Source organism: Lutjanus erythropterus, chromosome 21 (assembly GCF_056507025.1).
Source record: "Lutjanus erythropterus isolate fLutEry1 chromosome 21, fLutEry1.hap2, whole genome shotgun sequence".
Lineage (NCBI taxonomy): Eukaryota > Metazoa > Chordata > Actinopteri > Lutjaniformes > Lutjanidae > Lutjanus > Lutjanus erythropterus.
Window position 1 is genome coordinate 11,314,647 of NC_139337.1, and position 18,564 is coordinate 11,333,210.

The following is an 18,564-nucleotide window of genomic DNA, read 5'->3' on the forward strand; positions in this document are numbered from 1 at the left end:
GGAACCAACAGAGAAAACAGAATAAGTTCATTAGCAGCTGCCCTATTTGTAATTTAGCTCCTGCCCAGCTGTGATATTTCTTTCAGTGCTACACGTCATCAGCTCAAACTATTCAAATACAGTATGGAACAGATTCCACTATTATTCAATATCTGCACCACAGTTGTAGCAATATATTTAATATAATTATTTTAGTTTGACATGTCTTTAATGCTTTGTTGTTTAGTCATGCAGTTTTAACCTTGTCAAGTTTAATTCTAAGATGCTAGCATTACTGTATAAAAGTGTTTCGTGCCTTAGAAGTGGTTTGTTTCTATTCTTAGTAACTCTTCAGGTCTACTTACTGTTGCTACCCGACCGGTTGAGGCGGTGCATAGCAGCGTTCTCTGGTTCCCGGTAAGGAAACTGCAGCGTGGTGTCCAGACTCCTGAAACCTTCTCTCAGGGAGTGATGTTTGTAGTACTCAATCAGCTCCTGTAAACACACACACACACACACACACACACATATATACACCTGAATAAGTAAGCAAGCTAATACATATGCAGTCATTTGCATATGTGTTCACTGCATGTCACATTTTTCTTGAAAACCAGTTTGTAAAACCAAATGACACATTTTAATGTTTTTTCCCCTCTCATGACAGGTATATTCATGAAACATCTGTATCATTTACATATCTGTCAAATCATGAAGGGGCCTCTTGAAAACTGAATCTAATTATTACAACAGTACCTATTGCTTTTGACCTGCTGTCGATGTAAAATAGCCACTTATACAATATTATAATAAAGACAGTGGACTGAATTTACCACCACACTGGACAGGACTTTTGATCAGGTTCTCTGACTCAGTAAAAAATGTGTTGAAATTACATGTTATTAAAATAGTGTTTTGGCTCACACTGGTATTCCAATATCATAAACAAACCCGTTTTAGCCAATTTGAGATACATAAAATACAGTCCTGGCATAAATAAAACGGGTGAACCTTTCCAATATGCTCTGCACTATCTATAATGCTGAAGCCCTCGGGCCAGTATAAACACGTCTCTAATCATGGCTATTTTTGTGCACACTGCTAAAATAAAATTCAGGTTCTGACACTTCATTAAGCGAACGCGATGATTTATTTATGAATTGCAGTGGTGGAATTTTAAAAAAATAAAACAGGCTGAAAAGACTCACTAATATGCTCCTGAACTTCTTGTTCTCGGCGATGTGGAAGCAGCCCTCCTTGGTCAGGATCTTTATGTGCTTCACGTCGTTGTTGTACCTGTGGGCCATTGAATAAGTTATGAGTGTAATTTCCCTCTCTGATCACCGCCATCGATCGGTGGCCGGCCCCTGGCCCCTGTGGAGAGCATGGCCGTCGCCGTAATGCATAGGGTCCCAAAGGTTTGTGACACGTGAATGATGGGGTGGTCGGGAGAAAATGTGCCCCCACTACCCACCCACCCACCCACATTATTCAGTTTGCATTAACAGGGTGGCTGATGGGGCTCTGAGGCTGGAGGAGTGAAAGAAAGTCTAGGATGTCTGTCATTCACGGTGTGCCACAGAGTGCCAGCTGCATCACTCTGCTTTGACAATCTTTATAGCACCAACAAAGTTTAATTTAATCTAACATCAGTCAATCTGAGTTTAGCAAACCTAGGTTTAAAATGAGTAAATCCAGTTTTAAAATTAAACAATTAACAATCAATCTCAGTTTAGCAAACCCAAGTCCAAAGTTTTAAAGATTGCTGCAACATAATTTAAACTGTAAGTCATAGTCGTAAAATCAATCCTTGTTGGTGCAACCCAGCCAATGTGTAGTTTTTTTTAAAAAAATGTGATTATTGCATCAAATTATTCTCAAAGGTCTTTTTTTTTTTTTTTTTTTTTTTTTTTTTTTTTTTTTTAGTAAAATGTGATAACCCCGTTGAAGTGTCACAGGTTTGGGGTAGGGTCTTTTTTTTATCGCTATCACTAGGGGGCACCCAAGTTGGAAATGTTTTAATTCTAAATATAGTGGCTTTAAACAATAAACTATAAACTCTGTCATGGTGTCAAATGATTTGAGTACATTTTCTACAGATTTGTCTGTGAAGACCTTGACTGAAACCAACATGGATAAATTACTTTATTTAAAAAAAAAAACAAAAAAAACCCCTGATCCAGAAAGGGATCCAAGAATAATTGGACTCAGTTCCAAACTGCGATCGACCCAAACAAAGACAGAATTAACACAGCATGGCAGCACTATGCACCGCCAATTACCAAGCAGCAACAGCCAAAAAGAGCAGCAAAACACTTCATTTTTTCCCTCCACTTCAAAGTTACCACTTTCCCTCTCGAGGCTCTACCCGACCCAGCTGGAACGGACATAATTTGGACACCTGGCCTGACTCTGGTCCTGGGTCAGGTCTCGGTCACTAAAAACAAAGCTGTACCTGTCAAGACTACTAGTATTCGAAAACTTTTAAAACCTTAATGCTAATGCTAGGAGTTGCTGATTTTAATGTTAAAGGAATAGTTTGATTTTTTTGTTCAGTTAAATGGGAGAATTAATCCCACTTTCATGTCTGTCTGCTTAATATGAAGCTGGACTGGAAATGGGGGAACTAACATTGATCAGTCCAATGCTCAGTATTTAACAAGTTGTATCTTTTTTGTTTAATCAGTTGTATCTTTGAACCATTCACAATTTTACATGTCAATCTATCTAATGACAGTTGTGAATCTCAAATTAGTTTTCAGTGTTAAAAATGAACTTGTAAAGTTGTGAAAGTATTGAGAGTTCCAGAATATTATTTCAAGAAATGTAGAAAAGCTTTTTTAAAAGAGATTTTAAGTGTCAGATACTTTTCAGGAGCCTGCCTTTACTTTTGAGAAACACAAGGCTTAATTTGTACAGAGCTGGGGTCTCTCGGCTATTTGGACACAATCATCTACAATCCTCTGGCAGCTCTACTTTGAGACACAGGGAATGAAGGAGAGGGCATTTTCATTTGCGAGTAATACTTTTTAAATGTCTTCTCACAACGTAGGCGTCTCTTTTCTGCTCTGCTTCTCCCTTTTTCATGGGGAGGTTTTAATAACCTTGAACAGTCTTACAGTCGTTCTCCGCTCTGCTCAGAGCACCGCGTCTGTGTGCACACAAGCAATTAAGCGCAGAAGGAACTTGAAGGCACTGAGAGCGGTCCGTTCTGCGAGAGGGGAAAAACAGGAGGTCTAAAAAAAAAAGTTAAATGAAGTTTAAAGGAATGTTTCCGCTGCTCACAGAGAAGCGTGCCGGCTCCTCGTGGTGGAAAATGTTCCGGCTCAGAGGCTCAACAGCGAGAGACGACAGGTCTCTTTTCACTGCCTGCGTCTACACTGACGTCATTTATCTTCTGCATAGAAAGAAGTTCGCCATTACCACGATTAAAATGGCCATGTGTATTACTCTAATTATGGTATAAACTAATTGTTCTTGTGGGTTTTGAGGTCAAACCATGATGAGCACTGCTACATGTGCCTTGACTAAAGCCCTGCTCGATGATTAGCATCTGGTTTGGTCAGTCTCACACACACCACTGTGGTTAACCACAGTCTGAGCCTCAGAGGAGCAGCACATCACCCTGCAAAGGAACTATAAACTGCTCCGTCAAACTGTGTAGTAGAACTGGGAGTTACGTCTGGTCAATACTGTGGTTTGGCTGAAGGCATCTGTTGAATCTGACAGATGTTTTTTTCTGTCTGTCTGTGGCTACTCTGTCATATTAAAGAAGAACAATAAAATTAGATCATTCTTGAATTCTTCAATTGCTGCCACATTCTGTCAGTAAAATTCCCATAAATCTTACACTACAAACTGGACCTTTAAGTCCAAGAATCTAGTTGTAATCAGAGTTGCTCACACTGGCACTGTCTGATCTTACGTTCTTGACTCGATAGAAATGTCAGACTCACTTTATACTGATGGCGTACTCTGTGAACTCTTTGCTGCGATGGCGGACCAGGTAGGTGCTGTTGACCCTGTTGATGAGTTCTGCCTCCGCCTGCAGTCGCTCCATGGGCCCTGCAAACCTACAACAGCCAGAAAGTCATGAACTTCACCCACCTAAAGTTTACTGTGGAATCATACATTACGTTACTGACTCTCTGCATACTATTGATTGCTGCGTTTTGTCCTTTACAATGACTATGTTTGACTATGCCAATATTATTCAGGTTTTGGGAGCATTCTCTGACCATGCATATAGCACATTCATAATGTGTGTCTAAATTAACCCTTCCTAAGTCCCACCCTGCCCCGTCTGTGCTCCAATAATAGTTGAGCAAGCTTGGTATCTTGGTCAACTTTTTCCTTTCCTGTTTCCTGTACTTGGATATGCTATGTGCTAGACTTGTTTCTGTTGAAAAGAAAACCAAAATTTGAAGATGTTTCTGGTGAACCTGTAAATGCGACACATATTCGCATCTTTTAGTTAGCTAATGCTAGCAAAACTGTAGCTAACTAGCTAGCGAGACTACTATAATTATTAGCTAGCTAGTTAGCTAGTGCAAACATAAGCTAACTCAAGATGCTGACATGTTTGTCACTTTTACAGGAAAAGAAGAAAGCTGACACAGGTGTTTTGCGCAACTGTTATTGGAGCACAGAGCAAAAAGGGGCGGGACTTAGGACAGGTTGGGGTAAATCTTTTTTTCTGCAGTTTGGCTGTTTATGGTCAGCTCTGCTCATTGTTAACAAATCAACAAGACAACAGTTTGCAATGCTCGTGTAGAGATGCATGCTCAAAACAAAAAGGTCAAAAGGACTTTTAAACTTAATAAAAGACTTTTTGGGTGTGCCATAGAATATATGTCATGGCACAACTGCATGTATATGGGGATATTGGTGTAATATTCATTTTCATTAGCCATGTGGACAGCTTAATGGGAATATTATCTTTTTTGGAATAAGGGCAAAACAAGAATATTTTGTGCAGCTGTTTAATGTATTTACACTTTGCTGTGGTTTGTTCTGTCCAATAAAACTCTGATGCTTTTTTTCTTTAGCATGAGTTAAGACTTTGGCCTTCTTTGCTTTAACACATTCAGACTGAAATAGATGTTCGGTGAGCATACCAAGGTTGAGTGGAGTAATCGACAGGCTTCGGGACCTGGAGCAAAGAGCAAAAGCAGACATGTGTTTTTGTTATTTTCATCAAGCCTGCCCTCATCCAGCCTCAATATAACACTACAGTAAAATCTCGTACTTGGCGACAGTTCTGCAGCACTGTTTTCTATAAAGCAGGTGCTTCTACACTGTACAACCCCAATAAAACAGCTTAATGCTCTTCTTATCTTTACAACAGTGTAGACATGGTGATAACAGCTTGTTATCTATGGGGAGGCTCATATTCCTGAAGCAGCTGGACATGGTGTGAATTTCATTTTATCAAATGGAACATGACAATCCAGTGGTGGAGAGATTTAAACACGCGCAGAACAAAAACAAGCAATTGAAATACACAGAGAAGTCAATAAAAACCATTCCTCCTCCCTCTCAGCTTGCCAGTGCAGTTTGCACAATATACAACATTGCTTGTTCCTTATAAGATATCATTTTGTTCTTTGCTTCTTATTGATAAAGTGAATTAGACAGTAAACCACCTTTATCTCATAAGACAAGTTCCTTGTGCCCGGAGCATAAAAACCCATTGGCTGTTTCTTATCTAATGCCAGGTAAAAGAGCTTCTCAGCCATCCTCATATCACTGAACTGCTGGTGAATACATGTAACCAAACGCTACAACAGGCCCTAATGTAGTGAAGTAGTAAAAGGAAATGCTGCTTACACATGGGCAAGGCTTCACAGCATCGCTTGGAAAGAAGCCAACCTCTTTCGTCGACAGGATTTTGCCCTGAAACCACAGAGAGATAATTGCATTATGTACATCTGGCTGGCTCTGTCTCCATAATTCAGGAACAATTAGCTTGCAACACAGAGCGGTGTAAATTTACAGGCCTAGTTAACTATTGTTGAAATAATGGCTGGCAGGAAGAGGGAAGGAGGATGAGTTCCTTATTCCTCCCGTGGTGATGACTCTTTAAGCTAAGCGCCTGGATATATCAACACAGGGGAAACATGGTCCATATGAATAGGGGTTTTCCGGAGGCCGTAGCGTGGTTATCTTCTTCTGACTCACTCATTCGCTGTGGGTTGATGACGCTGTTTTTGTTCTGAGCACTGTCAAAATATATGAGTTATATGGGACATTTATTTAAATGGGAAACTGAGGCTAAAAAATAATTGAGATTAAGAGTTTTGTCCATTTTTACAGCTACATTCATATGAAATTATTGTTGTACCACAACCACACTAATGTATTCACTAATATCTTGAGGGGTAAACAAAAGAATCAGAGTTTCTTAAATGGACACAGTACGACACTGTGTGGAAAATTAATGCTATTATACTGCATTTAAAAGTTCTTAATAGAGTGTTTGTCTTTACATATTTGCTTTTGTTATTTTATTAGGGTCCTATCTTCATTTTACATGGTCTAAATCCATACTTACATTTCCTGTGCAGTATTTAATGTCTGCCATTTTACAGTACTGTATGTCCAAATTCCAATGCAATGCACAGATACCATCTTTAAACAAACATTAAGTACATGTTATGCTTTTTGTTTTGACCTCCTGTCTTGCAAGAGTTCAGTTTTGCAAATAATCAACCTCCTCATCTGAAAAAGCTGTTACCTGTGTTTTTCTCTAAATCAACTCTGGTGTTTTTATTTGTATTTGTATAACTTTTCAAGAGTGAAAAAAAGAGTTATTCTCATTTGCATGACATCATCCTAATCCAAAGTGTATAAGCAGAGTGGGGATGCACCAATGGGGCCAGAAGGAGAAACACTCCTGCAGATGTGCAGTGGGCCACACAACAGGGCAGCAAACACTACTGGAAAACTTTTAATCATAGTAATAACATAGTTTGAACAACACTATTGCTTGGCACCAACAGGGTTTGGCATCGGGGTGAGAATATTGTAAGAATATTAAGAAAAAAGGCTATAATTTAGTCTATAATCCAGACATGTTTTTTCTGAAAAAAATCTTATTCTACATTCATGACACTGTGCAAACAACATTTACTTTATAATGATAACTTCAAGCAAAACAGTCTCACAATCTGACCTAGGCTATTCGACTGTGCTCTGAGCTACAGGGGAGCTCAACGGTCTAAGGAATTATAAATAAGTGATCAAAATAAGTGCACATATATAAAACTGGGTTAGGTAAATAAGATTCATGCAGAGGCAAAAAGTAACCTCGGATTATGTTGACTTGTAGCAGCTGAGGAGAGCCTGCTCTGCCAACAAGTTCGTCTGGAAACACCACATGGCTCCTTCATTAATAAATCATCCAAATCTTCTGACATGACACCAGGATTTAACAGCCACTGACCTTTTTATCACACCGGAGAGCTGCTCCAAAGACTCACAGTTTATACTGAGAGGTCATGAGAAATCGTTTTTTATCAGCTTTGAGATTAAACAATTCTGTTTGTTAGATAAATGAGCACTAACATTTTGCATGTGGACTTGTTTACGTGCAGCCAAATTGTTTTTAAAGTCATAAAAGCACCAATCCACTGTCTGTAAACTGATTTAATTGATTCCTCCCCCCCCTAGGATTGTAAGGGTTAATTAAGGGGTCCAAGACCACCCATGTTTTGCACTCTGGGGTTTGATGGCCGTGTTTTCAGATGCAGCCATAATCTCAGAGGAACAGGTAAGCACACTAGCAGCTAAGCCCATTTGGATGGTTTCATGGCCATCAGCTGCCGGGTCCCTGCCACCTCAGGACATTTTATCAGTCCTTGTAGAGAGCCTTGCTTTCTGCTGCATCCTTGCTACGAGTGTGATAATGATTATAGCTGGTAACATTGACAGAGTAAACAGATGGTTGCTGTTGAATGAAATGAAATTACAGTGATCGATTCTATTTGTCACGCACCCCCTGAACAGAACTGATTATGGTCTGCTGGCTACAAAGGTGATGGATATTGAATGTTTGCTAACTTTGGGGCTGTAGCTGCCTCTGGTTAAGCTCCTGTGAGGTTAATTGAATTTTTTTTTTATCTATTTCATCTGTTTTGTATTAAGTATGGTGAGATTTGTTGGTTTCCTCATTACATGTCTGTTCATACAACCATGTGTCGATACAATGCCCTTTGTGAGGCCTTGGGCAAAATCTCATTATAATTATCATGATGACTTTAATTCAGCCTCAGTGAGCGACTGCTTCACCACAATGCATCAGATTTACAGAAAACTGCTCAGATGTTTTCCTCCTTCCGTGAGGTTTAAATCACGTGTTGTCACATTACTGTAATTGCTTGCATAAAGCAAACAAACATTTCCAGAGTGTGGGAGTTTAATTTCCTTATAAGACGTCCTGTTCTGTGTGTATAAACGTCCGTGGGTGTGTACATGTTACTAAGATTTCTATTTTAACATGCAGCTTGTTCGCAAGAACTTCAGAAATACAACCGGAAGGCTATTTTTATACAGTCAGAGGTGTGAAATCTCCAACTTACAGTACGATGTCTACATCCTGTATATCTTTAACTGGACATAAGCACCACTGACCAAACTTTTGCTTAGTCATCTTGAAAAATGGGCTGGTCTCTCTAATACAGCACTGAGCTGGTTTCAATCATATATTTGTGGAAAGAAAAACCATGTCAGAAGCAGCAAACAATGGTGTGCCCCGAGGCAGTGTCCTAGGACCTTTGCTGCTCTCAATATTTAGGCTGCCACCTGGATCAATAATCTGTCAATTTCAACAGCTATGCTGACAACACACAGATGTATATGTCTGTGAGCCCACATGCAAAAACAAAAATATCTGGATGAGCAAGAGCTTAAAGCTAAACAAAGATAAGACTGAGATCCTCCTAGTTGGCCTCCTAGTTGTTCTCGCTAAACTGGAATATCTGTCCTCGCATACAAGACCACAAGTGAGAGACCTTTGTATGATTTTAGTTTCTGACCGTAATTTTATTGTCTTTTATCATTTGCACAACATTGTAAGATGCTTGTTCACGCTTTTGTTTCTCGCCGTCTTGGAGAGATAATGTAATTTCGTTCTAGGCAACCAACCCTAGGCTCCCTCTATCTTTTAGAACTGAATTTAAAGTCCTTCTTTTAGTTTGTCAGGCAATAAACAGCCTTGCAGCTTGAACCTCAGCATCACCTTATGATCCTCCACAAACCATAAGATCCTCCACTGCTGCTCTTCTACCTATTCCCAAGGTCATCACTAAAACTTTTGGGGATCAAAGAAACTGTTCATTCAATTTTATAAATAGTGATGTAATTTTTCTCCCTTCAATCTTGTGTATGATTTTAAAAACTTGTTTATTTTGGTGTTTTTGTGTTTTTATTTGCTGCTGAACTGTAAAGCTCTTTGAACAGTATCCTGTGCATGAAAGGTGCTACATAGATAAAGTTCATTCATTCATTCAAAATCCACATAATAAAAAGTGGACATTGCTGACTATACCACATCTGACTTATAATGAAAAAGCAGAGCTGTCTAACTGATACGTCATTCTAACCCTGTTACAGAAATGAGGTCAGGATGAGGGTTAGATGGACTGACGGTGGAGGAAATGAGAGATTTAAATACAGTAGGTCCATTTTTTCAGGGTTGTGATATATGTGATTAAGAGATAGTGTGACCTCTGACCTGCCACCAGGGGCTGTGAAGGTCGGCGCAGATTAATTCGATGATGTCACCCGTCTGGATGCTGAGTGCGGGACCAGACGTGGGGCTCGGCGCACCGAAGTAGTTCCTGATTACCAGCATCTTGGGCAGACCTGCAAGAGGGATGCAGTCAGTTCTACATGCTGTTTGCAACAGGACTTCATGGAGTATGAACACAGCTGAAACAGCACTATAGTCAGAGTCAGAATAAAATAAATAGGAGCCTCAAAGCAGGCTGAACTCATTATTCTGCAATAAAACAGTCAACCAAAGCAGATGTGTTTCAATTAAATGAATCTGCCTCATTAATATTCACTGTACAATAAACATTTAAGAAAGCTACACTGCGCCAAAAATAGTATTTTACCTTTTTTATATACTGTTTTGTTCTTTGCTTTTACATATTATGAAATACATTATTATAATATAAATTAGAATTGAATATTGATGCTGACAATTTTCTGTGATATGAATTATGTTTGATTCATATTTGTAATGATCTACTTTATATTTCATGTTTTTTTGTTATGCATTGTGACTAAATTGTGGTGATAAAGTAAATTTAAAAAATACTGACAACCAAAATTACGCCGAAATCTCATGTTCATTATTCCCTGACAAAGACGAGACAAACTAATTGGTTCTGTTCGGGTGGACAGTCAAAGTTAGATCACAACAATCAGCCGTCTCAAATCCTAACTGCAGTCACTACACAAGGGGTAAAACTGAGAGCAAAGCTGAGCTCCTTGGCACAGCAGAGTAGCTAGCTTAAAAAGCACGTGCCTCATCTTCACCTGCAGTCTGTCAAGTAGGAAGAAAAGAGAAGAAAGAGGAGAGACGACCCGTGGACAGTTTTTCTCTTAAAACGAAAGAACGACTGAATTCCTAATGAGGAAGGAGCGCCTTAAGGATTAAAAATCCGCAGGGAAAAAAGACACCTGAAGACACACCATCCCGCTGAGTCTGCCATGGTAAATATCAGTAGGCTGATTGTTTCGATAACATGTATGTTAATTCCCTTTTAGGACTACATTTAATGTTAGTATAGTTCAAAGTAGAGCCCACAGTGCCGTGCCGTTGCTCTACCAACTGAGCTACGAGGCAAACCATTCAGTAAACATTTAACATAATTCTGTATTAGTTTCAGCTCCATGTAAAGTGAACAAATGTGATGTTTCACAGATAATGCCCGTCTGCCTTAACAACGCAGTTTACACATTTTTACTGAGTTTGACTGAGTGAAACATGATGCTGGAGGTATGCTTACTTCTCACTGGAGTTTTTTATAGTCAGGAAAATATCCTTTAGCAAAATCCATTTTAGTATCCTGAAACTGTCTGAGAAAATGAAGATGAAAAAACACTGACTACATCTTGACTAAAACAAAACAAGAAAGAGAAAAAAAATCTTGTCAAATCTCTCAAAATCAACACCGGTATGAGGAGACAACAAATATAAAAAACAGAAGTCTAAATCCGTCTCTTAGACTTTGGCTTGATTCTTCAGTCCCTGCCTCTGTGTGTGCCTGTGTATACATGTACTGTGTGACCTCAGGTCAGAAAGGAGCATGTTTGTCATTCTAAAGGTGTGTCTTTGGTCTACTAAACTATTCATGGCCCCATTACAGGTGGTAATGAGAGGGAGTATACATGTGTACACACACACACAAATACACCCCTTGTCACCAGTGTTCTGCCCCTCCAAATAATTCTGACCTATTATACTTTATCATATCACAGATAAGCAGCAGTGCACTCTGCTGCATGACTGCTTACCTGCCAGGCATAAAGATAAAAGATAAAGTGTGTTTTTAGTGTGGACACTGATTTCTGCTGCAGCATGTATTCTTACCTGCTGGGGGAACTTTATGAAGATTTAATCACATTATATTCTATATAAAACATATATATATTATAAAACCAGAATGAGTTAGTTTTGACTTTAGGAAACCAATTGACTTAAACCATGCAAGTGTATTAACTATAATTTTTACTGCATTTAGGTAAACATTACTGAAATATTTAATGGTAAGGTAATGTAAAGTTAATCATACCAAATGCAGCATTTCGCTTGAACTTATTTACAACAAGAATTTATCTGAATCAAATAACTTAAAATCATCTTGTTTATGCCACTCTCTTGAATTTACTCAGTTTTCTGCCACTAAAGCATTTTTCTTACATTCCAGTTATGACATTTCCAATCTGGCCGCTCAATTTATTTGCGAAAACAGATTGACTTAAACCATTTCCATTGTTCCACAATATAAACACCCACATCTGACACAACCTAATACTATGACTAGGAGATTTTAACTGTTTATCTCTGTTTCAGTTTATTACTGATGGCTGTATGTGAACTATGTAGACCTGCTCTTTCTGTATAATTGCTGTTAATGCGTGCCACTGGGTCGGATTCTCCTTGAAATCTGATGAAACAAGTCTGTGTTTACATTCTCAGGCTAAGTTATGAGTCATGCCATAGCAAGGTAGAAAGAAGCAGGAGGAGATTTTAATTTAGGTAATTTTATTTTTGAGGTTGTATTTTGTCCACAGGGGGCTCCAAAACTATCAACAAAATATGAAAGCACCTGGTCGTGACTGAACAATTTATTTGAGATTTGATGAAAACCAGTCCTAATCACATTTATAATAAAGAACTATAGGAATCATGTTTTTGTTCTTTCAGTTTACTCACAATTTCCCTCCTTTTTCTTAGTTAACTCATAGCATGCATACTTTTTCCACACTTACTACAATCACCAGTGCAATAACCAGTTAAATCACTAATATAACAAATTACATAGTAGTAAGGGTTTGCACTGGTACTAAAAGTACATTTTAATCCAGCTGGATTTGTTTGCTGGAATGACCTCACTCTGTGTTATTTGATTTTACATAATAGCCAGCTTCGATCCCATTACTGACCAAGAAATCAGCTAAATTGAATTATAATACGTCTGTTATAAAGCACCCACCCATGCCAAACAAATCCCAACTTCATATCTTGTATGCCCAACACAATAAAATGAAATGTGCATATCTTTCTCTGCATTGTGTGGCGATAGCGTTGTTCAGGAACACAATGTGAGAGAAAGAAATTCAAGTGTGAGCATGAAGAAAGGGTGAAGCTTAAGGCAAATAATGGAGAAGTCAACAACATTGTATTGAAAGCTAATACATCTATATCTGCCTTGCTCTCTCTTTCAGGGTCTGTTCCAGTCAGCGCTGTAGCGCCGAGGCTGGCAGCCCGGCAGACATGTGCTAGCTCGCCTGAATAGGACTTCTAAAGACACAGGGCCATGGAGAATTGAGTCTTGGGGGCACGAATCGCATTCCTATCCACACAAGGACAAGCCAAGTGTTAGTGCACCTTTGAAAACAGACAAAGAGAGCAGCATCGAAATATTATGAAACGCCAGGGGCTGGGGCAATCAAATGCCTATTGATTTTAATGCGTCTTCAGTCAGAAATGATTTTCTGCAGCATAATGGATGGAGGGTGGAAAAATGAGTGTTGAAGCCAGGTTTATGAGAGATTAAAGGCCCTCGGTGTAGTGTAGGCACACACACACACACGCACACACACACAAGCTGAGGGATGCTCTATCTTATTCATATTCTGTTTGAGGAAGACTGAGAGGCAGGAAGCCGCAGAAGGCAGGGGGCAGAAATGCAACGGCTGCATTTACTGTATTTACTACACAGACATATATAAGGTGATATTTCATGCACTCTGGTTTAGGTTTTATTCAACTTAAACATGAGCCTTTCATAGTCATAGACTGAGTCTCAGCTGTTGCAATAACTACCAGGTGCACTTTCCTCTCTTAGCCAGGTAACCTCGGATACCAGGAAAAAAAAAAACATCACGATGCGTGCCAGCAGCAATTCATGCAAACCTACTGCCAATCCAGACAAACAAGCTGATGGAGGAAGTACAGCATCTGTCTTAGGTGATCTGGTCCATATAATGGGTTTGCGTGTATCGAAAGCACCACAATAACAAGAGAAGGATTTCACAGTAATCCTACTGTAACATATAAAACAGCTGGGCTGTGCCATATATCAATATTATATTGACACTGTGATATGAGACTAGATACCATCTTAGATTTTGGATACTGTTTTATCTTGTCATGGTTTAAGTGTTGCCATTTCCTGGTTTTAAAGGATGTTGTAAAGCTGTTCAAGATGTTGTATTATTTGTCTTTACTCACTTAGTCATTATATCCACATTACTGATGATTATTATTATTATCCTACAATATTATCACAATGACAGTATTATCAATATCCAGGTATCTGGTCAACACTATGGTAATATTTGACTTTGTCCATGTTACCCAGCCTTAAACAAAATATTTGCTAATAAAGTAGACAATTAGCAGAAAACTAAGGGCTAGTAGTGATGTGCAGAGGACTCTGAGCTTATTAAAATGCATGCACACATAAATCATCCATATTATTTTCTTCAATTTAGAGACCAGCAACTGTTCTATTGTCTTTTAAATTATGTTGAACAGTGCAAATTTTTGAAGTGATTTCTTTATTGTGTGTTTTCCTTGTTGTTTTCTTTAATCATTTATAAGAGAGGCTGCTTTCCACATGTGCAGTAACATCCCTGCAGCCAGTATCATTAATATTTTAGGCGCAAAACATATGACAGAGGAAATGGATTTAAATAATCAGTGAAGTTGTGCTGCTGTATCTCGTGTGTGAATGCGCACACAGCATCTCTCTTGCTAGAAGACACACCCGCAATTTCCCACCCGCAACCAATCCGCTATTAATCAGAATTTTTATATCTATAATCTGTCCTCCCGTGATTATAAATGTGGCTAACCATTTTGAGAATTTATTATTTGTGTAGCTCGCTGTCACTATTTCCTGGTTCTCAAAATGAGAGCATTTACTACTTATCTCTGTTTTAAACTGTTATAAATAAAATATCTTTGTTTTTCAGACAGTTTTTTTTTTGTTTTTTGTGTTTTTTTACTTAAAGATGAACTGATCCAGTGAACAATTAATCATTAATGAAAATAAGTCTTACAACGCCAAAACGGTATTTGTTAAGGTTCAAGTATTGTTAAGATCATTGTAATTCTAACAAAGAGCTAATTAGATTGTTTTGTTAAGCGAGAATCCTCTAGAAAAATATAACAAACAATTCTTGGCCAGGCATTTTTTGTTAGGCAATGTTTTTTAAAGCTGATAGTTGCAGCATACTAGTATACAGTATTTGTGCATTTCAGCAGTTGCCTGGATTACCTAAATCTGGTCATTTGTCTTAGGAGCAGCAGCCTCTATGCACATAAACATTTCCAGTGAGGAAAGAAAAACAGACTACAGTGGAGGAAGAGGTAAGAGGGTGTCTGGTGTTGTGTTCTGAATTTCTCACCTGGATCTCGATCTTTGCCCTGGAAAAAAAGACACAGAGAAAGTTACACACTGAAGCAGGCACAGGCAGGTACACAAACAAACACACACACATGTAGACAGGAATTTAGATTTTTTTTTGTTTTACTCATCAATTTCTCCACACACAAATCACTGCTGTGTAACCTTCATCCTTTTCTACTACCTTATAACCTACATAATCAACTATTACTTAAACTTATATATATTTAGACACACAGCCTAATGTCGCCCTCTACTTCTGCATACACAGAATCAATATTGCAGCCTTGTCTGCTATCTCCTATACACAGACCACATGCAGCGGGCCGGGCATGGATGACACTATATAACATATTAAAACCCAGATCGTATGCACTGATGCCACAAGCAAACTACTGTGTCCCACTGCAGCAGAAATATTTCAAAGGTGCAGAAAACAGTTAAATGGAACTGATTCATAAGGGCAAATACAGATATTTTTGCAGATTATGACATTTATTTTGGTTGGGAAGAAAACTGCATGAAGTCCATGGGACATTTTAATGTGTTTCCACCCAAAATAACAGTACCATTATCATTACTCTGGCTTTTACCACTGTGTTCAGCCATTCTTTGCATATTCCGTCAGAGCAGATGGTCAACAAGTTTCTGACGTTTGGATTTTGCATTTGTATTCGAGCACTTCTTGTGCTCAAATATCACTTCTCATTAGTTATTGTACAGTACCCAAGTACAAAATAAACTCAGGGCAATAGACACACTTATATTACACTAATCTGTGCAGCTTTCGCCACAGTTATAAGCATCACTTATTTATTTAAGTAAATTAAGTTTATTAAGTCAAATAAATGCATGCATGCATGAATTCTTTGAGTTAACATCATAACAACTTCAAATTTTGTTGTGGCAATTCATTTGAGAAAACTGACACTTATTAAGTTGTATTAACACAATATTAGCACTCACATGTAACACAACTTGCACAATTTATTTGAGATTTGATGAAACTATTACATTTGCTATTAAGAATTATAGGAAAATCATTGTGTCTTTATAGGGACACATCTGTCAGCCCAGATCTGTGTTTCTGCAGATGGGACGAGATAATTTGTGCAGTTTCAGCCACAGTTATTGGCATTCTACTTAAGTAAAGTTGTTGTAAACTCAGTCTAATTTCCTGCTTGGGGATACTTGTGAGCATTGTAGCAGTAAAGCACACAGCAGTTTGAGAAACAGCACAGACAACTCAGGGTAAATCTGCAAAAAACATCCTCGTTCCCCACGTCAGGTAGGCTGCAGCAGCACGTTAAGTCAATTGGAGTCTCCTTGGCAAATAGCTGCAGGAGAGAGCAGTCTTCAAAGTGCAGCAAAGCTTTTGGAGAGGAGGCGAACAGCAAACACAGACAGACAGTATACACATCAACACGGACGCACACAAACACACGCACGCACAGGCACAGCAGCAGCTCACCTGAGTTCTGACGGAGCCGGGATCTGAAAGAAGTTTGAGAACAGGCATGGTGAATGACGGGTTAGCGGGTGCACGCAAACACTTGCACACAGTTGTCGGTACAAGGCAACACTCCCTCATTAGTGGAGAAGGCGGACGCTCGTGTCTGACCGTGGTTCGCTTTGTTTTGCTGTGCTGCCACTACCTGACAGCCGGGATAGAGGAGGTAACGAGGCTGTGGGGGGGCGGTGGTGGAGAGGTGGGGGGTAGGCAGACCTGAGGTTTTTGCTCCACCAGTTTCTTTCATTGGCTCCCTGAGGGACGGGTTACACCCCCTAGACACACACAAGCGCACACCTTGGCACACACACACACACATACGCTCACACTGTACCTGTACAAACAGAGGAGTTGCATAAACACATGCATACCTCAACACTCACACACACACGCTAGCTGTCAGAAAATATATGTCCTGTACCTACAGTACCTGTACACACACACACACACACACACACACACACACATCTCTCAGCAGGCCTGTTGTTCCTCAAGTGAACTTTGACCTGTTACGCAAACATCTGTCGAGGGAGCTGATAACAGAGACAAATGCAGGTAAACAAAGGCTTATCTCTAACACACACATACTCACTCACACATACACACACAACCCTACACTGTGGTTGTCTGTTTGTGTAGCTCTGCTGCTGTCTTGACAAAATCTGCTCATGCAAGCAGTGTGATGGCTTTCTGAGTGAATAAAGTTTGGTGTTGATGATCAAAAAGTGGTGCAACCAAGAAGGAAGCAACCAGAGTTGGCAAAAGTACACGCAGCACAGATGCTTCTGTAAAAAATAGACTTTGGTAAAAACCAGAAGTATTGATTCAACTTCATCACTCAAGTTAAAGTCAAAACGTAATGGCTCTGAAATGTAGGGGAGACCAGAGGCAACTGTAACGGGGGTAACTGTGACACACTCAATTCATCCATTATAAACAAGCTAGAGTGATGATTTTGCACATGCTCAGTAGGATTCGCTCTCTGTGCAAAAAAGAAGTTTTCAACAACAAAAAAAATATTTTTAGTTCTAAAAGTTACTTTTTGGATGTAAAATGTTTCTCTTTTGCTGTATGAAATTTAGAAGACTTTGAATTTAAGCTGGCATCAATTTTGTATGCAGGGGATTGTTTAAAAATTAACATGAACAACCTGTGCTAATATACGTGTTGCTAGCTAGAATGCATGAGTTTAACATGATAGCAAGATCAGGGTAGTTGTAACACTATATTAACATTAACCCCACGCCACATGGCCCAGTGTAAACACCTTGTTTGTCTGTGCTGAAAAAATAAACATAATTCTCTATCATTAAATGTCATTAAAGTCTTCAACAAAAATATAAATAAACTTTCGCTTTGAATATGGATGATCTCTGACATCTAAAACAATTTGAACCACACAGGGCCTACAAAAAATCTTTTGCTACAGCTGTAATGTGATTACTTTGAGGTGTGCTTTTATTTGAGATGCAGTGGGTTATTATGAATCATTCTTTCATTGTTATAATTGCCCCCAACTCCAATTACACCTGCACTGGCTCTGATTTCCTGTATTAAATTTGATGTTATAGTGCATTAAGTTAGCTGTGAAAATATACCAGTTGTATTATTAATTATTGCATTTCAAAATTAGTAGCCTGTGAGTTATGAATATAAATGTCAAAAATATTAAAATTGCCCCCATTCTCTCATAATCAAAGTATAAAAGGAAAGAGTAGCCTTTTTCTACAGACTGCTTCTGTGCAAAGCTAACTGAACCTCACTTTTTCTCCAGGGTTACCTCTCTCACTGACTGATCATTTTTGTCTTGTTAAATCTGTCGTGCGTGATAGTCACTGATGGATACCTCAAGGAATTTTCTTTTCTATGTGCTATTGTCCCATCAATCATTGGCGGTGCACAATGATGCTAAAAAACAAGAGAGAG

At 38.9% G+C, this 18,564-nt stretch overlaps 1 protein-coding gene across 2 annotated transcripts in view; it reads right to left on the bottom strand.

Moving 5' to 3' along the window:
- Positions 1-18,564, bottom strand: part of vav3a (vav guanine nucleotide exchange factor 3a) — a 119,412-nt gene that overhangs the window by 13,024 nt on the left and 87,824 nt on the right. For both annotated transcript variants that reach the window (XM_084747057.1, XM_084747056.1), the window contains exons 18-25: positions 16,600-16,622; positions 15,130-15,148; positions 9,713-9,843; positions 5,809-5,874; positions 5,097-5,131; positions 3,936-4,052; positions 1,188-1,275; positions 345-474 (exon numbers count right to left, since the gene is read on the bottom strand). In XM_084747057.1, coding sequence (XP_084603183.1) covers positions 345-474; positions 1,188-1,275; positions 3,936-4,052; positions 5,097-5,131; positions 5,809-5,874; positions 9,713-9,843; positions 15,130-15,148; positions 16,600-16,622 — 609 coding nt within the window. The remainder of the gene's footprint in view (positions 1-344; positions 475-1,187; positions 1,276-3,935; positions 4,053-5,096; positions 5,132-5,808; positions 5,875-9,712; positions 9,844-15,129; positions 15,149-16,599; positions 16,623-18,564) is intronic.